The 23,007-nt window shown below is 38.0% G+C and overlaps 1 protein-coding gene and 1 pseudogene across 1 annotated transcript in view; both read right to left on the bottom strand.

Moving 5' to 3' along the window:
• LOC102536491 (complement receptor type 1) overlaps positions 1–23,007 on the bottom strand; it is a 79,243-nt gene that overhangs the window by 53,399 nt on the left and 2,837 nt on the right. Inside the window, 2 exon segments of the mRNA XM_072948195.1 lie at positions 9,278–9,292; positions 19,347–19,553. Coding sequence (XP_072804296.1) covers positions 9,278–9,292; positions 19,347–19,553 — 222 coding nt within the window.
• On the bottom strand, positions 21,857–22,400 carry LOC140688394 (complement receptor type 2 pseudogene; annotated as a pseudogene).

The raw sequence follows: 23,007 nt of genomic DNA, 5'->3' as shown, positions 1-23,007 counted from the left end.
TAATGAAGCTGGACTCCCAGCAAGAGGACTTTTGAAAAGCACATGAGTGGAAAAGTCTCAAAAAAATCTCAGGAACTGATGGGTCTGTTGAAGAAGAACATGTCCAGTAAACAACAGGAAGGTCAGGATATGTTTATATGAATCACATTGATCCAGAGTTTTGTAAACTTTTTACCAAGGTATAGTGATACAGAATATTATATCAGTTGCAGGTGTTCAACATAGTGATTAAAAAAATTTTAGGTTATACTCCGTTCATAGCTATTATAAAATAGTGGCTATGTCCCTGTGCTCTACAGGATATCCTTGTAGCTTATTTATTTTAGACACAGCAGTTTGTATCTCTTAATCTCTACCCTTGTTTTGCCCTCCCTCCCTTCCCTCTCCGCATCGGTTACCACTAGTTTGTTCTCTGTATCTGTGAGTCTGTTTCTGGGCCACTATTTACTATTGCACATCCATTCAGAACTTCCTTTCCTCTTTCTCTGCTTCATATAATTTTAAAAAATTTTACTTCTGTTTTCATTTAATTTCCATCTGACAATCTGCTTATAGTCTGTCTCTCCTCACTAGAATAAAAGCTCCGAAGGGTGTGTCCATTTATCACTGCTCTCTTCCACAACCTAAAACACTGCTTAGCACACAAGAATGATTTTCATAGCTACCTATTAAGTAAATGAATAAATGATTAAATAAGCTAACATCAACCACTGTTTCAGAAAATTTGGTGGTTTGAGAAGAGAGATGGTTTAAAAGAGAAAACCTGGATGGTCTGGGGGAAGATTTGTTTTCAGATAGAAGGTATGGTGGGTATTTGTTGCTTTAACTGGGCCCCTTCTGGAACTGTGGCCCCTGATCTTTGCTCTGGGAAGTCGCCTCTTTAGCAGAGTTCTATGTAGCCATGGTTTCTCAAATACAAAACTATTGACACACTGAACCAGATAATCCTCTGTTTGGGGGGCTGTCCTGTGTACTGTAGGATGTTAAGCAGCATTTTCAGCCTCTCTCCACCAGTAGCTCTTCCCTCCTCCAGCTGTAACAATCACAATGTCTGCAGAAATTGCCCAATGTCCTCTGGTTGGGGAGGGAGGCAGGGTATGAGAGCCTCTCTTGAAAACAGCTGAGGTAGCTCAGTCCTATCCCCAGCCCCAAGCCTAGGCAAGCAGCTCAAGCCTTGTCATCTGCTTGTTTCACTGCTCTCACCCTAATAAGTGGTTCAGTTGGGGGGGGCAGGTGACCCTATTTGGACAAATCAAACATAATGAAGGGATTTTTGAAGGAGTTATTAGACAAGAGAAGCTCTTTATGCTGGAGTGTGTGTTTGGCATGGTCAGCAAATATTTTTGCCAGTTTTCAAGGAGTGTCTACCAGAGAATGAGGCCAGCAAGGAAAAACAGAACCAAAGAATAGAACAGATTCCTGAGGATGTAATTAGGATATTTAATTCTCATTTTGACTGAAGTGAGCTGCACTGTTCACCTTTTCTGTCACGTAATATAATAAAAATCCCTTTTTTGCCTAAGCCAGTATGGGATGGATTTCTGTCACTTGCAGCTGAATGGGTACTGGCTTGAACATGTTTGTAGGTGGGAAAATGAAAAGAAGAAGCCAGTAATAAGAGAGTGTATTTGATGGAGCAACATCCTGGAAGAAACAGAGAGAGATGAGAGGAGAACTGTAGAGTCTGTGAAAAGTGGTTTGTGGAAATGAAGATAAGGATGAGTGGATATAGATAAGCTTGGAAGTAAAGGGAGAGGAAGTTGAGATATTTTCATCATCTGTTAAGATGAGAACAGAGATGAGTAGAGATGAAGTTATAATAAAATAGAAGGCTGGAGGGTAAGTTGGAGAAATGACAATGGTGCTATGAATGAACAAAAGATATGAAACAGCATTCTACTTCTAGGTATATATTCAAAAGAACTGAAAAACATTCCTTGAAGAGATATTTGCACACCCATGTTCATAGCAGCATTATTCACAATAGCCACAAGGTGAAAACAACCTACATGTCCATCGATGGATGAATGGATACACAAAATGTTGTATATACATAAAATGAAATGTTATTCAGTCTGAAAAAGAAGGAAAATTCAGATACATGCTACAACATAGATGAAACCTAAGGACATACTAAGTGAAATAAACCAGCCCCAGGAAGGAAAATACTGTGTGGTTCCACTTATGTGAGGTATCTAAAGTAGTCAACTTCATAAAAACAGGAAGTAGAATGGTGGCTGGCAGGGACTGAAGGAAGGGGGGAATGTGGAGTAATTGTTTCATGGATATAGGTCAGTTTGGTAAGATGAAAAAGTTCCGGAGATCTGTTGCATAACAATGTGAATACACTTAACACTTCTGAACTGTATGCTTAAAAATTATTAACTGTAAATTTTATATTACATGTTTTTTATCACAATTATAAAAACAAAACAAAAGATGTCAAACAGAATGCACAGTCTTGGAGAAGTTGGGGGTGAGGAGCAAATTTGTGGTGGCCAGTAAGCAAGATTTTATTTTCTCAATAATTTAAATGCTGTAAAGAAAAAAACTGACAGCTGGATCTAGCGTGTGGTGGGGAAGAATGAAAGGGCTAGGTGAAAGCGTTGGCTGGATAAATATAAAAGGAAGTCTCAAGGATGACTGCCTTGAGTCTGTGGGTTGAGAGTCTGACTAACATGACAAAGTGGTGGGATCCGGAATGCACAAACATTAAATCAGGAACTTGAAAAACCCTAAGACTATGTCTGTTATTCAGGAGTGCACTGACTCCAGGGGGAAAGAATAACATAGGGAAAATGTTTTTCTTTAAAGATAAAATTTATTTGAATGACTAACGTACATACTATTACATGACATTTTACAAACAACTACAGCTTCTGACAAAGCTTTCAAGGAAACATTGAAATCTTGGATTGTACACCGAAACTTTAGAAATAACACTTCACTCATGATTTTAAAAATAAAGTGCAAGTTGAAATTACTGAGTGATTACATATTATGAGAAAATCTCAAACCAAGGGGAAATAAGTGAAATGTTAAAACATATCAGAAAAAGATGCTACTGTAAAAATAAAACTAGACTCCCCATCAAACATATGCCCATGATAACCACAGGATATGCTTCATACTTTGCTTAAATAATTAAAAACACACTATAACTAAAAGAGTATGGTAACAGTAAGTATGCTGATTATAAAAGAAGAGTCTGGGCGTGAGGACAGCTCTTTTTAGTGCCAGAAAGGCGGCACTTTTCAGAGTTACATAATTGTGTATAGTCAGAGCCCAGCTCCAGGCACATCACAAGTGAGGCTTCGAAAAGTTCTTGAAGAGCATGTGGAGGTAAAACTGGGCTCCCATCTTTATCATCAAGCACCCTTTCTTTGTTCCACTTGAGAATAAGTGCATATAGGAGTTGAAGCTTATGATAGAATCTCACTGATGTTGAGGACATACAAAAAGACTTACTGATATTAGAATGGCTTCTTTCCAACTGATGTTCAGTTGAGTTCCAAGCAACAAGGCACACTGAAATAGATTAATTTCTATTTAGGAAAGGCATTGGTACAACTTGAAGTTTAAATATGAGTATCAACATTCTCTTTATATATACCAGCTATAAGTCCTATAAACAATGAAGCATCAAGCTTCAATTAAGCATCAGTTAAGTGGTCCTTCTTTGGACAACATGAAGTGAAGCAACTAATAACTAAATTTTTTGTTGATAAATATGAACAAAATAAATGAGGGAGAAGTTGAAACAATGTTCTCATCCTCACTCATTCAAATATTCATTCAACAAATATTTATGTCATAGCTCTACTTTGGGCTCCCACTGCTTTGGACCTGGAGATCACTCTGCAACAGTGTCTCCTGTTTCCTTCCCTTTTGCTCACCAGCAACAAGGCATCCTTTTATTCCTCAACTGCCACAGCAGTTTTCCTGTGTCTTGTTTTTGGTACTTATTCTTACACTATGAAATGTATATGTCTTATTTTTCTGACTGAAATAAGTTCTAAGAAGGCAGAGGTGGTATCTTTATTGTGTATTTTATAGACTGAAGGAGAAAGCAGTTTGAAGTCAGATTTGAGCTTGAATTCTACTTTTGCCAATTACTGACCCTGAGACCTTGGCCAAGAGAAACTTTTAGCCTTGGTTTTCTCATCTGGGATATTATATTCTCACCTAGGTATTATCTTGGGATAATATACACCTTTCAAAGTTATACTGAAGCAAAATGAAATCAGGCATGAAAGACCCTCAGCATAATGCCTGGGTTTAATAAACCTTCACATGTTCACCCTTATTTTCTCCTGGGAAACTCGAGGGGACCCTTCACGTTGCATGTCAACCTTTCTTACTTCCTGTCATTCAGTCTTCACCTCTCATGGTGCCTACTTAATACCTTCTTCTTTCTCCTTATATCTCTGATGTCTCAGTTGATCAATTTGCTTTTTATTCAGTGAGAAAACAGAAGCATCAGAAGAGAACCTCCACACATGCTTCTACCATCACATCTCCCTGTATGTTTTGCCACCTCTTCTGTTGCTAATGCCACACTCCTATGTAAGTTCTCCTGCTTGAGTACAAGATCCCAGTCCTTCTAGCTTGCCCAGATGTGGCTTCAGCAATTCTTCCTTTTCTTTCTTGCCATCATCTTCCCCTTCCCTACTAGATCGTTCTCAACCACTTATAGGATTGGCAACATCACTGCTATTTCTTCATTCTTAAAAAAAATACTGCCCTTGACTCTACTTCTTATTCTTGCCATCATTCTACTTATCCTCTCCTCTTCATAGAAAAACTCCTTGAAAGAGTTGTCTGTGGTTGATATCTCTAATTTCTCCCCTTTCATTCTCCACCAAGCTCATTTCAATCAGGGTTTTGCATCCTTCCTCTACACCAAAACTGTTCCAGTCAAGTTCACCAGCAAAATTTGTGCTGCTAAACACAAAAGTCGGTTTTCATTACTGATCTTTCTTGATCTGTATTTGACAGAGTTGATCACCCTCTCCTTCATAAAATTCTCTCTTTGCATGACTTCTAGAACATTGCTCTCTGGAGTCTTCTCCTGTATCAGAGCTGCTTCTTCACCCCTCTGTTGGTTCCTTCTCACTCCACGACTCTTAATGTTGGAGGATCCAGGGCTCAGCAGTTAGACCTTTCCTCTTCCCCAGCCTCTTTTGTCCCTTGCTGGTCTTATTTGGTTTCATTATTCTGTACATCCATACATGGAAAAGCTCAAATTTGTGTACTGATTCTGGATCTATTCCCTGAAATGCTGACTTGTACATCCAGCTGCCTTCTCGGCACTTCTACTTGGATGTCTATTAGCTATCTCACATTTACCATCTCCAAAGTGGAACCCCTTGTTTTTCTCTCTAATCCTGCTTTTCCCATTCTCAGTTGTCTTAATTAATGGCAATTTTATCCTTTCAATTGCTCAGGCCAAAAAACCCCGGCATCATCATTGATTTTTCCCTTCCTCTTTTATCCTGATACAAACTGTTGGGACACCCCACTGGCAGCATCTCGAAAATGCATGCAGAATTTGACCTCTTCTCACTAGCCTGGTGGTAGCCACTCACAACTCCTTGCCAGGATTTTTGTGATAGAACACATATTGATTCCCCACCTTTCACCCCTGGCTTCCTCCGTTGTCTTCTTAATACAGCAGTTAAAGTGATCACTTGTTTTTCTGCTTAAAACCCTCTAAGAATTCTCATCTCAGAATAAATACCAAGTTCATTACAGTGACCTAGCATATAGGTCTCTACAGGATCAGTCATCCTCACCTACCTCCCTGTACCTCTCTGATTTCATCTCTACCACTGTCTCCCTTGGTCAGTCCATGCAAGGCCACACTGGCTTCTTGCTGTGCCTCTGACACAGCAGGGACACACCACCTTATTATGGTCTTTGTACTTGCTCTTCTTTCTTCCTGGAATGCCCTTCCTCTACAAGGCTAGCTCCTTACTTCACTCTAGTCTTTGCTCAAATCTCATTTTCTGAGTGAAGACTTCCCTTCCAACTACCCTGCCCCCGTCCCCTTTTCCTGCTTTATTTCTCTTCATAATACTTGCCATCTTCTTACTTATTTTATTCTTAGTTATTTTGCTGCTTATTTAAATATTTGTTGAATGGATGAATAAGTTTAAAAAAACCCAGGGACAGAAGTTGGCAATGTGAATTAGGTAAGTTAAGAATTTCTGTGCATAATTACTAAAGACTTGTGCAACAGAACGTTATACACTGAGTACTATGCTTATTGAGAAATATAAATTTAAGGAAACATTGACATAGAAATTAATAACAATATTCCAAATTTCATTGGATACCAGTTTGTCTTCTGATTAGCTTGCTGGGTTGTATGGATCAACAGAATATACGTCTAGTGTTTCTAAATGAAGATCTTCTTTACGTCTTTCCTTTGTGTAGTAACTGCTAAATGGAAGAAAAAAAGAATTATTTGCTCACTGATTACTATAAAGGTGTAAAAGTTGTTTTCTTTCCATAATTCCCAACATGGTAAATACTTTTCGTGGATGATTTCATTTTATTGTCTTAAATATACTATGATGTAATCACTAAAACCCTCACTTTTTGGAAAGACCCAAAAAATAACTTGCTAAGCTGTTATGTGTCCAAGTCAGAAGTTGACATTAGGCAGCTTTATCCAAGATGTTTAATGACTAATATCTATGACTCCCAGATCGAAAAAAAATTGATTTTAGAATATGATCATAAATTTACTTTTCTGGGAGCAATCTTTCAATATAACTTAAAAATTTTTTTATATTTGATGTTTACTTCAAAACCCTTGCAAAGCCTTACAGCACTAAAAGCTTAAAATGATTTTTAAGATTTTTTACTTTTATTCTTTGAAAGCACATATAGTTTGCTGTGCTTTTAAAACACTTTGCCAAAATTAGCAAAGGACAATAAATATGTGATTGTGCAGTGGGGAAGGTAGAGCTCAAATGATAAAACACGTGCTTAGCATGCACAAGGTCCTGGGTTCAATCCCCAGTACCTCCTCTAAAAATAAATAAATAAATAAGCCTAATTTCCTCCCCCCAAAAAATAAAAATATGAAAATGAATATATGTATGTATAGGCAGGACTGGGACATTGTGCTGTACACCAGAAATTGATATATTATAATTGACTGTACTTCAATTTTAAAAAGTGTGATTGTGCTATAATGAAGAACTCTGAAATTGCAAAAGTACAAAATTACTGCTGAGAAAAATTACTATCAAAGCATACTTATAGCATGTCACTCACTATCACATTTAAGAGGTCAACTTACTTATTTAAGAGGAATATACATTAAGATGACTAATAAATGGTAATTTTTAGGTCAATATGAAGTTTAGGTTTTATTAAAATATCTTAGATGACAAGAAAAGAATTACATAGTCTCTTCCTCAAATGTTTGGGTGACTTTTCAAAATATCTAATTTTGTTACTAGACATCCATTTTAAATGATCCATTTCCCATCTCACAAAAAGTATTTAAGGCAGCTCAAATGTCTATGTCAACTATCAGAAAATGAACTGAAGTCAGTTAGAAATTGGACATAGAACAAATGAGTGATGCTTAGGAATTAAGTTCAACGTACGTTTGGTTCCCATCAACTGCGACACTTAAATATAGTATTTGCTATAACTATGTTAATAAACTTAATAATCAGACTGCAACATTATGAATTTTTTGAGTTTGTAGGCATTGCTGAAGTTTGCAAAGTTTTCTACATATGCAGTGCCCTGATAGCAAACTTGGTAGCAGGAAGGAAAGATATAGAGATCACATTTTCTATTTATTTAAAATTTTAATTACTCTAAAATTATCTTCTAACTTCCTGTGAGGAAAGCCATACAAATGACATCCTTACTTTTGTTTTCTTGGGACCTTTTTCTCTCTTGGATTCTATGAAACTATTTTCTCCCAAATTTCCTCTTCCCTCTGACTGTTCCTTCTCCTCCTCCCCCTTAAACATTACTGCCCTTCTGAGATCTGTTCTCATCTATATTTTAAAGTTTTATGTTCTTCTTGGTCCCAAAGTTTCAACTGTGATTTAAACGTCACCTGCCTGAGTCCAAAGCCCCTCTCGAGTCCTACCTATGTCATGGGCGCTTCAAAGTAACAAGTCAGACCTGCGTCTTTTCCCCACAAACCTGTCCCTCTCCTTTTTTGGTGAACCCACTGGGTAAACCCAGTGACATCAGCTTGAATCATTCTTTGTGCCTGCCTCCTTTTCCCCACATTCAGCAATTCACTAAATCTGATCTTCTTTATGGTAAAGATACTTCGTACAGCTGTTCCATCTTCTTGATCCCCAGCACTGCTGCTTTGGTTGAGACCCTACTACTACCCACTCTTCTGAAAATACAAATCTGAACATACTGTTTCCTTGCTTAAGCTCCTACAGGATAAAGACCCAACTCCTTGTCCTGACACGCAAGGCTTTGGATGATCTAGCTTCTGGCCACCTTTCTAGATCTCCTCAATGTTAAATTAAACATTAGTTCCATGGGATGTTAAAAGCATTATGCAAGAAAAAAGAGTTCTGCAGTTCAGTTCAGTTAGTTTGGAAGAGTATTTTTTTTTAATTAAATAGGCTTCTTTATTGTAGGACTTCAAACAGTCTCATGATCATTGCGAATCTCCATAATTAAAATGTAGTATGAAGTGTTTCCCAATCTTATTTGGTCATAGGACACTGTTACTCCTGAAATCAGTTATAGGACCAAGGATATGTGATGCACACACACTCTGATAAACACTGCAGCCTAAAGCTTATCCTAGTTGCAGACCCTCGAAAGACCTACTGTGCTCAGGCTCTTCCAGGCTTAGAACAAACTATCCAGGTTCAAAGTTACCGCCATTACACAGATTCAGTGTAAACCTTCAAGGGTTGCACGAGGCATTATAAAACCACAAACAGTATAATTAGATGGCACTGGTGGCATACTAAATGATGGATCCAGGTGACTTGGCATGTTAAAGTAACTTTGCTGGAGTTTGCAGATGACAGGTTTGGGGTGACGTCATCCCCCATTGCAGGTTGCCTAAGACCTGACAAGACTTCACGTGATTATCCTCCTTAATGCTAACATGTTCAGAGACTTAAGAACCTGTGTACAAGGAACATTTCCAGGCTGATGCTTGATGGTATCATTTGCTGAAAATGTATCCTTTGCACATATCACAATACTCTGTAATTTCCACAAAACTTAAGTGTCAGAGGGGTCATTTATGCCACTCTTTCACCTAAAATTATGCCACCTTCACTTTCAATCACCATCACATGTATTATTCCTTAGTCATATCAGATTCTTATGCCATTCTCATAATATACGGTGGAATAACAAGCTCTGGGTCTTTACTCTAAATGCTCCTTCTACCTGGAATAACTTTCTCCCCTTGTCCATACTCTCTTGAAGCTCACCTGAAACATCTCCTCCACTATGGAATCTTTTCTGACTAAAATTCCCAAGTATTGACCATTTGCTTGTGTCCCCACCAAATATCACACAACCCGCTATGGCAACATTACTTTATGGATACAAATGTTTAAAAATTAATAAATTAAAAATAAATGCTAAAAGTATGTCTAAGTTCTAGACAATAAAACATAACATAACGAAACATAGAAACCTAGTAATGTATTAAGTCATCATGAAAACAACAGCTGAGTGAGTTAAAGATTACTTGAACAAGTAGAAAGGCCTAGTATATTTCTGAATGGGAAAGCATTATAGAAAATACGCCAATTCTCAAAGATTAATCCATAGATTCAAATGCAATCACAAAATATCTGTTTTTAGAAAATGGCAAGTCGTCTAAAGCTCATCTGTAAGAACAAAGAGGAGATAGTAGAAAGGAAAAGCCCAAAAAATAATAAACAGTGAGGGGCTTCTTGCCTTATCAGGTATTAGGATAGGAGACTATTTAAACGCAAAGTGGTTTGTGATGGAAGAATGGATGGATCAATAAAACGAAAAAGGAGTCCAGAAACACAATATATCCAGATACATTAATTATTTGATATACGATTAAGTTAGAGCTAACTTTCCAGAAGGTCATATGAATATTTTTTAAGCATCTAATGTTCATACACTTATCCCTAGCAATTCTAGAAATCTAGGCTAAGGAAATAAGTATGAGAAAAGTTTATTCAGGTGTGTCTCATACTTTATTCATTATCAAAATAAATGTGGAAGCAACCTGAAATATCTACAGTACAGAAATACATATAATTGAACAATATGCTATTAAGTACCTAAAAAGAAAACATGATTTAAAGACACGAGAAAAACTGTACATTAAGCTAAATAATTTTTTTTTAATGGCTGGAGACTATAAAGCTAAAATTTCAGTTTTAAAGGGGAAAATGGAGAAAGAATATAAGAAAATGATCAGATAGGAATATACCCAATATCTGCAGTTGTTATGATGGGATTTTTTTTCTATTTTCTAGATATTTTATTGCATATCATCTGAATAAATGTCATTCAAATAAAATAAGAATTTGTTATTTTTTAAGTTCTTACAGAAAGTCTTCTATTTAACACAAGATACCTTATTATAGTTATCACATTGCAATATTTATTTTATATAATTTGTGCTTCTGTGTTTAGTTTCAGGCAAGGAGTCAAAACCTTTTATGCTTTTTGGTCAAGTATGCGCTGAACTTACTGGCATCCTCTGTATTTTAGTATCATGCATAAGGAGACAATAACCAAGCAGATGAGAACACTCCACCTACAGAAAGCCCTAGAAAAGAAAACGGAATGTCAAATGCTAGAAAAAATGTGATCATCATTGTTTGAAGTGATTGTGGGGCCTAATCCTAGTAGAGGAAGATATGTTATGTGACTTTTATACTTATCTTTTCTTGGCCATAAATACCGAATTCATGAATGAGCATAGTGGGCTTAAAGTTTTTCGGATTCAACCCTGGTTAACACTTAATCTAAAGCACTGAGCATTTGATCACAGGGTTCCAGTCAAGCTCGTGTTGAGCTTTTCTGTTCCTTTCAGTTTTATTAGTACTATTCTCATCACTGGGGTAAAATTAGGAGCTCAGGACATGAGGATCCTATCACCTTGCACAACATTTAACTCTCAGTTGTGAAATATATTTTGCTGCTGCAGAATAAGCCAGTCTATTTTGATAGTAATCAAATCATGCAAAAGATCAAGAGTTGAATGCAAACTAAGCTTTCAGTATAGAAACTGGGAATGGCTATTTAAATCATTTATTCCATTCCATCCAAAGGTGACAGTTTGTGATGTGAAGTGCACATTAAAAGATCCTTAAAACACCAAAAAAGATCATTTCTTATACGTGAAAAAAATTAACAGGCCAGATACAGGGCCTCAAATTATACTTTTTTGTATATAAAACACCATTGGAAGTCTTCTTCAAGTATTTAAGAAAACTTACCACCAAGAAGAGGAGAAAGTGAGCCTACGAAGAATACAAAAATTACAAAACTATTAGTCTAGTTGCATGGTTCCATGTAGCTCAGAGTCCCAGGGTAACGTCCCCAAGTTAACACACAACTCCCTCCTCTCTAAATCTACTTAAGAAGATGTACTGGAAACCTGGGTTATACCCAATCTTCCTTCATTTCTTGTGTAACACTGCCATTGGATTTAAAAAAAAAATTTTTTTTTCCACTTTAAGTTGGGGTAGTTCACTAATGAAAAAAACAATAAACTCAACTTTATAATCAGGGATTTCCCAGGTCAGAATGCAAACATTAATTGTTACAACAGGTTGGTTAATGTATTTTTGGAAGTCCCTGTCATATTAGTAAGCACTTATAAATGAAGATTCAGGAATAACGGAAGTCTTAGCAGTCAACTGCTTTCAAAATACAGTTGGTTCTCCATATCTGTATCTGCAGATTCAACCAACCACAGACAGAAAATATTTGAAAAAATCAAAAAAATTCCAGAAAGTTCCAAAAAGCAAAACTTGAATTTACTGTAAGCTCATCAACTATTTACATAGTATTTACAATGCATTGGTATTATAAGTAATCTAGAAATTATTTAAAGTATATGGAAGGATGTGCACAGGTTACATGCAAATACTATGCCATTTTATATAAGAGACCTGAGCATCTGCAGATTTTGGTATCCAAGGCGGTTCTGGAACGAAGCCCTCTGCGGATACCACGAGATAACGGCATAAGGTTGTTAGTTTTGCACCTTTTCAGTTAGTGCTCTTCTCTTTTTATGTTCTGTCTTTACTTCTCCCATCCTCAGAATAGACCACCAACTTCAAATTCGTCTGTTACTGTACCACTGGTCACAGTCTGAAGCCAGTTTAAAACCCATGAGGATTAAATGAGATAATGCGTGCAAAGTGCAAGGCACAGTATCCAGCATGTGGTAAAAAGTGCTTACCAAGTGTTCGATATTAACTCACTACTCACATTTCATATGCATTGCTAATGAAAATGAAAAAGTTATTCTGAAACTTTAATAAAAAATATACCTATAATCTTACCACCACTTAGAGGAAATACACTCTAACAATCATTGTACTTTTTACTAGTATTTTGCCAGATGCACACTTACCATAACTGTAACCACGGTGTAAATTCAGTTTGTACCTTAGTTTTTTAATTTATATAGACTTCAACTTTCCATATTTAAATGACTACATAAGTGATAGCTCAGATAGACTAAAGCCTCAGACACTTTCTTATTTTGTAATATTTAGATTACTTGATGTATTAATCCAATTAAATCCAATTCGATTAATTCAATTAAATGCATTTAATTCAATGGTCCAATTAATGCATTTATTTGGCTATTTTAAGTGGAAAGTAGCTAACAAATATATCTATTTGGGACAAATTTGATTTAAAAATAAGGAAAAATAAATAAACAACAAACCTTTACAATAAGGGGCAGGTCGGTTCCAGGTTCCCTCGTATGTGCAAAGAAGGAGTGCTTCACCTACCAGCAGGTAGCCTTGGCTGCATGTGTACAGGACTGACATCCCAGGAGAAAATCGAGCTATGTCTCCACCAGTATGATTCCCATTGGGGATCTTAAATGGATGCTGACATCCTGTGAAAGCTTAGATACCAATATAAAAGGACCTTTAATTTAGTACAGAGGAACACATAGCCAATGCTATCTGTGGGTCATAGCAATACAGAGTGAAGGCAGGCAGCAAGCCAACTAATTGGTTTCTAGAAATATTCATTCCGCCCAGATCAAGCAGTACTCAGGAGAGATTTGCATTTCCTGCCTATATCATATATGATCTGGAGACAAATCTCAAATGTAAGATGATGAAACATCAATGGTTTAAGCCCACAATTTTAATCTATCAACCAATAATATTCATTTTTCTTTTCTTTTAAATGGTAGAAAGGCTGCAGTCAAAGGTCACACACTCAAATGCTTACAGAAGCTGACAAGTGAAGCCACCAGATATGATAAGTCAGAAAGCATCTGTCCTTCTAAAAAGGGTAGCCACTGCCCATTTCAAGCTACTAGTGCCTTGCAGGAAGGCAATGGCAGCCCTTCCTATATCACAGATCCACCCTTTGTCTTGGGCAGTGGAGACTGGTTTCACTTTGAATAAGACTACTATGCTAGCCAGAGAAACCAGGTTTGAACTCAGTTCTTGGGTCACCAACTGGCAGCCTTTGTTGTAGATAGACACTAATGGAGGTAAAATTACCAATGATAACTAAAATTACAAGAAAGACAATTCAGTGGGTCCATTCTACAGAACATCCAAAGATCTCTTTCTGGCTAGTATCACAGCCTTAAATATCAAATTATCAAGTAATATTACTGCCAAACAATTGCACTCCCCAAAAGGCATGTGCATTTTCCTATTCTAAATTAATAAAAAATAACAAACCGGGGAGACTCCATCAATTTAGAAGTTAACCATTATCTTTTCATGTACTTTTGTTCAACACATTTAGAAAGGAAAGGGAAAAAATCATGAGGTGAGATGGTAAGGCAGGTATTTCATAAAATAATGATTACATCTTAGCTTTTACTTAGTTTTCTTTAGGCAGAATGGCAAGTGTGATTCAAAACCATTTTTCTTTACTTTGTGCAACATCCCATGTTTTATTCCTTAAAATATCTTACCCTTTTTGATACAAGTTGGTACAGCTGGCTCCCATTTGTTGTTGGTATTACACTTAATCAAGTTACTGCCATTCATGATGAAGCCAGGATTGCAGGCAACATACACTATGTCATTGTGGGGATATGAAGACTGAGTTTTATTTAGTTTGTATCCATGTGTGACTTCTGGGTTAGGGCAGTGAGTCACAGGGGGAGATTTTAAGCACCGTGGGGGAGGTCCACTCCAAGATCCACGTCCTTTAGAATCCTTTATGCACCGTATACTTTTCTCTCCCAGAAGATAGAATCCTTGGTCACATTCAAAAGAGACTTCGTTTCCATATAGAAAGTGTTCTACCATCACACCTTTGTGTCTCCCATTGTTAATCACTGGTGGAGGTTGACAGTCGATAACTGCAGAAGAGATTTAGGAAATTCTACTTCAGCTGGTACACCAAGGTGGACAGTCTTCATTCAGAAACAAATAAAACTATGCAACTGCATGTACTGCACATAGCTAATAAAATTATTTAAATTTTAGACCCTGGATTATGTTTTCTGTAAAACAGCTTTATTACATTTTCTGACCATATGAGTAATACACACTCATTCACTAAAAATTCAGAAAATTCATTAAAGTATTAAGAAAGGGATAAATACAGCTATGTTCCCATGAAATAGAGAAATAGTCTACATTTGTTATTTTAAAAATTTTGAGCAATTATCAGGTATATGGCAAATACGGTCATTTCTCAGTATTCGCAGGGGATGAGTTTCAGGACCCCTCCCAGCCATCGATAACAAATTCCAAGGATCCTCAAGTCCCTTATATAAATGGCATAGTATTTGCATATAATCTATGCATATCCTCCCACATACTTAAAATCATCTCTAGATGACTTATAATACCTTCTACAATAGAAATGCTAGGTAAATAGTAGCCAGCACACAGCAAATCCAAGTTTTGCTTTTTGGAACTTTTGGGATTTGAAAAAAATATATTTCTGACCTGCAGTTGGTTGAATCCATGGATGTGAAACCCACAAATACAGAGAGCCAACTGTACTAATTTCCTACTTAATAATTTTGTTTCCCAAAACAAATGCTGGTGCCATCTAAACACTAAAAGATGTTTCTTAGTTTATGCACACTGAGCTAGAGTGCATAGACTGTTGACATATAGATTAGTTCTACAGTGGCCTGTCATCTCTAACCCCTACTACCCCACCGATTTTTTCTAACTTACCTTTACAAAGTGGACTCTTTTTGAACCAAACCCCATTCTTATCATCTTGACATTTCCAATAAGCATATCCAGTCAACTGGTACCTAGAGAGAGAGAATATATTTTCTCTTCCCAATATCAAATCTCTGAAACCGAGCCTTCTCAAACCACAAATACAGAGCCACTTCTAAATAAGAACTTCGGCAGAGAGAAATTAAAGCCTTCAGCCCTCCAAGTAAGAAAACTACTTTAAACTTAAAATCGCTCACAGCAAAGCCATGTCCATGTCAAAAAAGGACTGAGACGTCAGAGTTGCTGGTTAGATTTTGAAACCTCACATTCTCAGTTAGCGTGAAGATGAGGAACCACTAAAGGGAGTCATCAAGACAAGCTGAGGGTAGAATTAATGCACAAAGCAAGATGAAGACCCTTTCTCAGGATGGATCATCTTGTACTCACCCATCTTGGCAGGATGTATTAACTGGTACCACAGATGCATCAGCTGGAAGCTCTCGAAGATCTTCTTTCAAAGGCTGGCATGGTGCTTCTAGAGGAGCGAAGTTGGAGTTACTTATACATGCCTGATATCAAAGACAAAGACAACTCTCGAACTGAAAGTACCTTCACACCGAGGGGCAGAAGGACTCCAATTTCCTGAAGGCATACAGTGAATGGATCTGTTTCCCACAAGCAAGTAGCCAGAGTCACAGGTGTAGTCTACAGTCATCCCAGGGGTAAAGAAGACCCTGTTTCCACCTGTATGCTGACCATGGTAGAGCCCAGGAGGTGGCTGACAGCTTGAAGATAAAGCTTCCCACAGAAATACCAACAAAAACAGAATTTATATTCAAGAACTTCAAGTATACAATGTTTGCCAATAGACAGTGTGAAACTTTTAAGCCAATGATCATCAAGTTCTTATTCATTATTGAATGCTTTCTGTGCCTTGGAAGGAACCTGGCACCTTCAAAAAGATCCTCTCAATTATTTACCCTGAATATACCCCAGATCCAAAGGGGCGTTTGCACAAAGAACATATACAACAACACACAGAATATTCCATTAAACAATGGAAGAAATGGGACAGTAATCTATGCCCCCTTGCCTTTTTCCATGACTCTAGCTTTCAGTGAGTGATAATAAACAAGAACAAACAAGTTGATACTTGATTTTGCTCCCCATAGGGTTTTTACCTTTTTCACAAACTGGTAATTCAGGATCCCAGGTGTTATTGGCTTTGCAACGAACCTGACTTCTGCCATTCAAAGTAAATCCATTATCACACTTGAATGTCACAGTGTCATTGTAGAAATACGGGGCTTCCTTGCCAAACCTCTTGTATCCATTTGCAATGTGGACATGTGAGCACTGAACAGCAGGGAGGGAGAGTTTACAGAGAGGAGCAGGGCCACTCCAGATGCCTGTCTCTTGATCGTTGCTTGTACAACGGATGGTGCTCTCCCCAATGAGGATGAAATCCACTTCTCTCTCTGGCCCAGGGTTACATGTGTACATGACTGTGGTTCCATATAGAACATCTTCTGAGGAACTCCCTGTGTGTGCTCCATTGTAGATAACAGGGGGTGGTGGGCAGGTGATTTCTGGAGAGATAAGAAGTTACTATACAATTCTGTTCCAGTATTAAACCCCAAAGAAGAGAAATGAAGCTGGTTATGAGTTATCAGGTTTCCTAGAGGACATGAGTGAGTCATGATGATATGTGTTACATCAAAGCTCACTGCATATGTAAAATCCAACTTAAAAGACTTCATAGGAAAGATACTTGTAAGTCTTTGTTAATAGTGAACATGTACATTGATAACAGATTGTGAGGCAGTAAAGTCTGGTGGTAAACTATTAATTTAAAAACAGAATTATTTCTTTTTAATAACTATTAGGTCAATAAAAAGCACAGGGAAATAGAATTAAGCTTTTTTGAGTATCATCTTTGTGCTGAGGTGATATGATAGGTTAGCCAAGAATACTAACTTGATTGAACATCTACTTTTTGACAGGTAATTTTCTCAGCTACAGGGTAGGAATAGTACCATCTAATTATAATAACTTTGAGATCTGCAGCCTTATGCTAAGGTTGTAGATAAGAGGCTAGAGATCAGAAAAGTTACACAAATTACCCCAAGTCATGTGAAGGAGCAGAAATAGAATCTGAGTTTGGATCCCAACCAGTCCCCTTTCTCTCCCCTAAACTACAGCATGCCCAACATTAAGGATGGCAGCTCATATATTCACTGACCTCATTATTAGTATTCTCCTGTATCATAAAAAGAGAATCAGTAACTAAATTGCTATGTTTTGAAGTAGAAAGAAGTGACAACAGAAAGCAAATCTTGTGCAGCTGTAACTATTGACAAAGTGAATAGAACAAAATCTAATATTCTTTTTCCCATAACATGGAATCTCACAGGAAATGCAAACAGCTCACATTATTTTAAATCCTCTGTTACTTTTTTACTCACCTTTACAAAGACGAATCTCCATAAACCAAGGAATTGTGCCTTGACACAGCTGATAAACACTCTCACTTAACCGGTACCTAGAGACAAAGAGCCATGATAGTTTGCCATCTGGTAACCACTAACCTAAGCGAGAGCTGTTGGCTCACAAGCAGACTCATTACTCTCAGGACAAGAAGCAATAGGAACAAAAATGTGCACAGCATCAGCACGACCTGTCCATGGCATAGCACAGGTTCCATTAATGGAAAAACAGAGTGATCAATGCTTCCACGAACACGTGATGGAGCGGGAGGTGGTCTCGGAGATGAACTTTTACACAGAGCTTGCAGTATGCACTGATGAGTCAGACCTAGTTCAAGCTGAAACAGCCCTCACTTACCCTTCATCACAAGAAGAGTTAACATCTGCTCTAATTGGGCCTCGGGTTTTTTAAAGACTTGCTTTCCTATGGGTTCGCACTCTGCCACTAAGAGACTAGGATAAGAAATCAACTCAAGGAATCTCAAAATAAAAAATCATCTGCATCCAAAGCCTGCTACCTCTGCATGTGGGGGCAGCAGGCCTCCACACTCCCTCAGAGGTACAACGTATGGATTCTTCTCCCGCCAGCACATAGCCAGGGTCGCAGCTGTATCTGATGGATGTTCCAGGGCCAAAGTGGATCATGTGTCTGTCTTTCGTTTGCCCATGGAGGATCCTGGGAGGAGCCTGACAATCTAAAGAAAAGGCAGAGAATTTTTCTGATGTAAACTACAACAGAGAGAAACTGAGCCAAAGAAATTAACATTAATGCTACAATTCCACTTTGGTGGCAGTTGTATGGTACAAAAGTTATCTTGCAGCCTCGTTTAAGGTAATTTTAAATCTGTGGTTTTCAATCTTTTTTTTATTTTTCTGCATTTAGGCTGCTGCAGATTTTGTTTGATTCTCTCTATGTACACCAACTCCTCTCCTGTCTCTTCCTTTTTTAAGGAATCATCTTCCATGATTTTAATGTGAGATTTCCCTGTAGGGGAAAGTCTTTGCTGACATCTCTTTTAAGAAATCACTGTTAAGACAAACAAGCATCTTTGCCAGTTTTTTCCTTAAAGAAATGGGCAACTTAGTGACCCCTAATATTTTTTCCCCAATGATACTCCCACAAAATGAATGGAAGAGAGTGTTTAAAAAAAAACTTCTATATAATTTATATTCACTATATTCAGTGTAATTGAGGAGACTGGAAACTGGAAAAGGCCCTGCTGAAGTCCGTAACCCCTTCTCTTATGCTTCAAATGGATGAATAAGCAGCACCTGTTCCAAGTATGGGGATACCTACCCTTTTCACAGACTGGTACCGATGGTTCCCATGTGCCTTGGGCATCACATCGGATTTCCTTGCTGCCCTTCATTTTGAAGCCGGATACGCAAGCGAATACCACAGTGTCGTTATAGGAATATTGATCTTTCTGCCCAGATAATATTTTGCCTCTTAGGATCTGGGGAGGTGGGCAGTGAGCCTCAGGAATAGAAAGTTCACAGCGTGGGGCAGGGCTGCTCCAGGTCCCAGTCTTCTGACTACCATTGGTACAGCGGATAGTGCTGTCCCCAACAAGGATGAAATTCACTCCTTTCTCTGGGCTCGGGTCACAAAAGTAAGTGACTGTGCTTCCATACGGAACGTTCACTGAAGAGCTGCCTGAATGCCTTCCATTGAGAATAGGAGGAGGTGGTGGACAAAGAATTTCTAGAGAAATTATGGAGAGAAATGACAAGATTGCAGCTGTATTAAAAACAAAGAATACCTCAGGTGTTGCTTAATGTCATTTTCATCCTAGATTTGAATCTAATGAACCGGTCAAAGCAGCTGTATATTATTCAAAAAAAGTATGATTTAGAGTTTTATTCTTTTGGGGAGGTAGGAGGTATTTAGACTGATTGATTGATTGATGGGGGTACTGGGGACTGAACCCAGGACTTTGTGCTTGCTAGGCACATGCTCTACCACTGAGCTATACCCTCCCCACTAGAGCCTAACATACCTTCACAAACTGGCATCTTGGTCCAAAAAGTTTTCTGTCCAACAATTACACACTGGCTAGAAGGTTGGCCGTGTAATTGATACCTGGAGACAGAGGGAAGTCATTCAGAACTATCAGGCAGAACAAAAGCTTCTATTTAAGGCAAAATCACTTAATTTTTGTGTACCACTTTTATCAGCATTCTCTCTCATAACCTCAAGCTGTCCACAGACCCTCACAGAAGAGCCTTCTGCAGGTTTCATGGTTCACACCAGGCACATGTAACTCAAAGGAATTAAATCTCACTGGCTCTCTTGACACTCACCCTTCATTACACGAAAAGTCCACAGTTACACCAACCCGAAAACTTGTGGGCCTCTTTACCTGCCCATTGAGAAGCTGTCCTGGAGGTTCACACAGTGCCTCTAAGAAAACAAGCCAAAGATGAGCAAAATGTGGCAAGTAACATTATAACCCAAATCCTTAAAATTGATTGTAAATTTAGGGTATCTTTACACGTGGGAGTGACAGCACTCCAGACTCCTGAAGACAAACAGCGAATGGTCTTTTCGCCAAGAAGCAAGTAACCAGGTTCACAGCTGTAGGTCACAGAAAATCCTGGGGCAAAGGAGCTAACACGCTCCCCTGTGTGATGTCCGTGAGCGATTATGGGAAGTGATGGACGCTCCAGGGGAAAATCTTTACACACACACAGCAGGAAAATCAGATGATAGCTTCTACCCAAACTATATTTTGACTTAGTACATAAATCCAAGTAAATGATACATGATCTATGGTAAGCAGATATCATTCATTTTCAACTCAGTCTTTGAAAGATCAAACAGGCGTGGTTTAACTGTATCCATTTTACACCATAAATAGTACATTATTTATTTTTAGTTACACCTTATGAATTATCTTTGCCACATTTCAATAGAAAAATTTCAGTTACCAAAAAAAAAGTCCATTTTCACTCATACCTTCATCTTACCCTTAAGCCTGTTCTCTGCTCCAAAAGTGGCATGTTATTATAAGGGGTCATCCTGTCAGATATTTGTAATATAGTTTCTTTGGATCCTCTATGTGATTTATATACACACATATTTTGGGTGTGTATGTATACTCAATACATATTTTCCTATGCCTTACTTTCTTTGCTTAATAATCTATATCTTTCCATATTAACACATACAGGTCCGTCTAACACTTGATAAGGCTTAATAGTTTTCCGTGGTCACTCCATTTTGTGACTATCTTCAGATCTTCCCTACCTCCAAGTTTACATATCTATGGATAGATAGACTCCTATTTCTCTAATAATAATTTGTTCAGTTCTTTAATCAATTTAGAATTTATCAATAACATTCTTTATTAGGAAAATAAGTACCTAATTTTGATGGTATAATTTTTGTCAAATATTGCATGGTTCCTGTCATTACATAACTGAAATTCAGATTTAGATTTCAGGAGCAACATATACCAGACCAAAGAAGAAGGAAATGAAGAGCTTACAGAAGTTCCTATTTTCAAACTTACTTGATTTGAAATGTTATGACTTAGGAGACAAGTTGGGAGGATTAGCGGATCACTCAATGAGGCCGAAGACAACAGGGCATCATAGCAGCCAGGTGATATTAACAGCTATTTTTGGACGAATTCTAAATCCACTGGGTGTGTTTTTTGCTATTGAGCCCATATTTCTTCTCATTTTAACAATAACCCAGATATATAGTTTAAAACCACCCAATTCTCATAGTTCCAGTGAACTCTGGCCCCCATCCTTGTGACACTCATTCCATTCAGTTATTAGTTGTGATCAGTCAGATTTTTCCGTTGTACTTAAGATTCTTTGCTCCGTTGATGTTTGTTGAATGAACATTTATACCCCCCCAAACTAAGAAAAAACAGGAAGCCATAATTTTCACCCTTTCCCTTGCTCCTTCCCTCCACCCTACATTCACACATTCACAACGTTTTTACTTCAGAATGATACCAAACTTGATCTGCACAGAAATACAAGGACCCAACCTCCTGACTCAGTTTTATTTTTTTTCTACTCACCACTCTCACAGGTTGGCAGTGGTGTCGGCCCCCACTTTTTATTTGCTTGGCACCAAACAGTTTTGTTTCCTTTCATGGTGAAGTTGGTATTACAGGCAAATGTCACAGAATCACCATGTCTGTATGGTGGTCTAGACTTTTTACTTCTGTAACCCCCTGGTACTGTGGGTTCAGGGCAAATAGAATTTTTATTGTAATATTCACAAATGGGAGCAGCTTTATCCCAGATTCCATTTACTTGGTCTTTACTTATACAAAAGAGAATACTTTCTCCAATGAGGCGGAAGGCACCCTGACAGCTGTACCTCACCACAGTGTTAAGAGGTGTGGGGCCAGAATGATAACTATTCCGTCCATTCTTGACAAGAGGAGGAGGGTCACAAGAAATCCCTGCAAAGGAGAAAAGAAAATATGTGGTCACACTGATCATGACAAGAAGAAGATTCAAATTTAGATGAAGGGTCCAAACTGAAGTCATGCCCTTTTTTCAGAAACAGACTTAGAAATGTGTACAGTTCATTTCTTATTCATAGTCCCTACATAACCCCAGCCTCCCAAATTCTTACCTTTCCCTTGCTCCTCAGTAAGAGGAGCAGTGTAAGACTATGAGTCAACCTGACCAAACAGTAACAATGAGACAGAACTTATTGAATAGTTCTGTGTCTAATGAAAAACAAAAGGCAAACAGCACATGAAAAGAACATGTTAATGACACACTAACCACACGTGGAGAGACACCAGGGACTAACGAAATTTGGGCTCAGTAGCCCTGGTTTCAAACGCCCACAGTCATTCAATAGCTGTATGGCCACAGGCAAGCCTTCCCCTATCCTAAGCCTCAGTTTTCCAGTCCAGTATAATTCAAGGCTGTAGTGAGAATCCAGTTAAGACAAAAGTACCTGAAAGGGGCAAGTACAATATCTGGAACATGCTAACTATGCAACGCCTGTTTCAAACACACAACTGGGACTGTAAGTAGTGAAACCACATTCTGTCCTGCTACTGAAGATACTGCAGCCTCACTGCAAGTCATTTGTTATCTTTGGATGCTGGACCTCTTTGAAAAGCCACAGGAAGTTATCAGATGTTTTGAATAATGGCCTCGTATCCTTTATTTAC

Source organism: Vicugna pacos, chromosome 22 (genome assembly GCF_048564905.1).
Source record: "Vicugna pacos chromosome 22, VicPac4, whole genome shotgun sequence".
Lineage (NCBI taxonomy): Eukaryota > Metazoa > Chordata > Mammalia > Artiodactyla > Camelidae > Vicugna > Vicugna pacos.
This window is presented reverse-complemented; position numbering and strand designations above follow the sequence as displayed.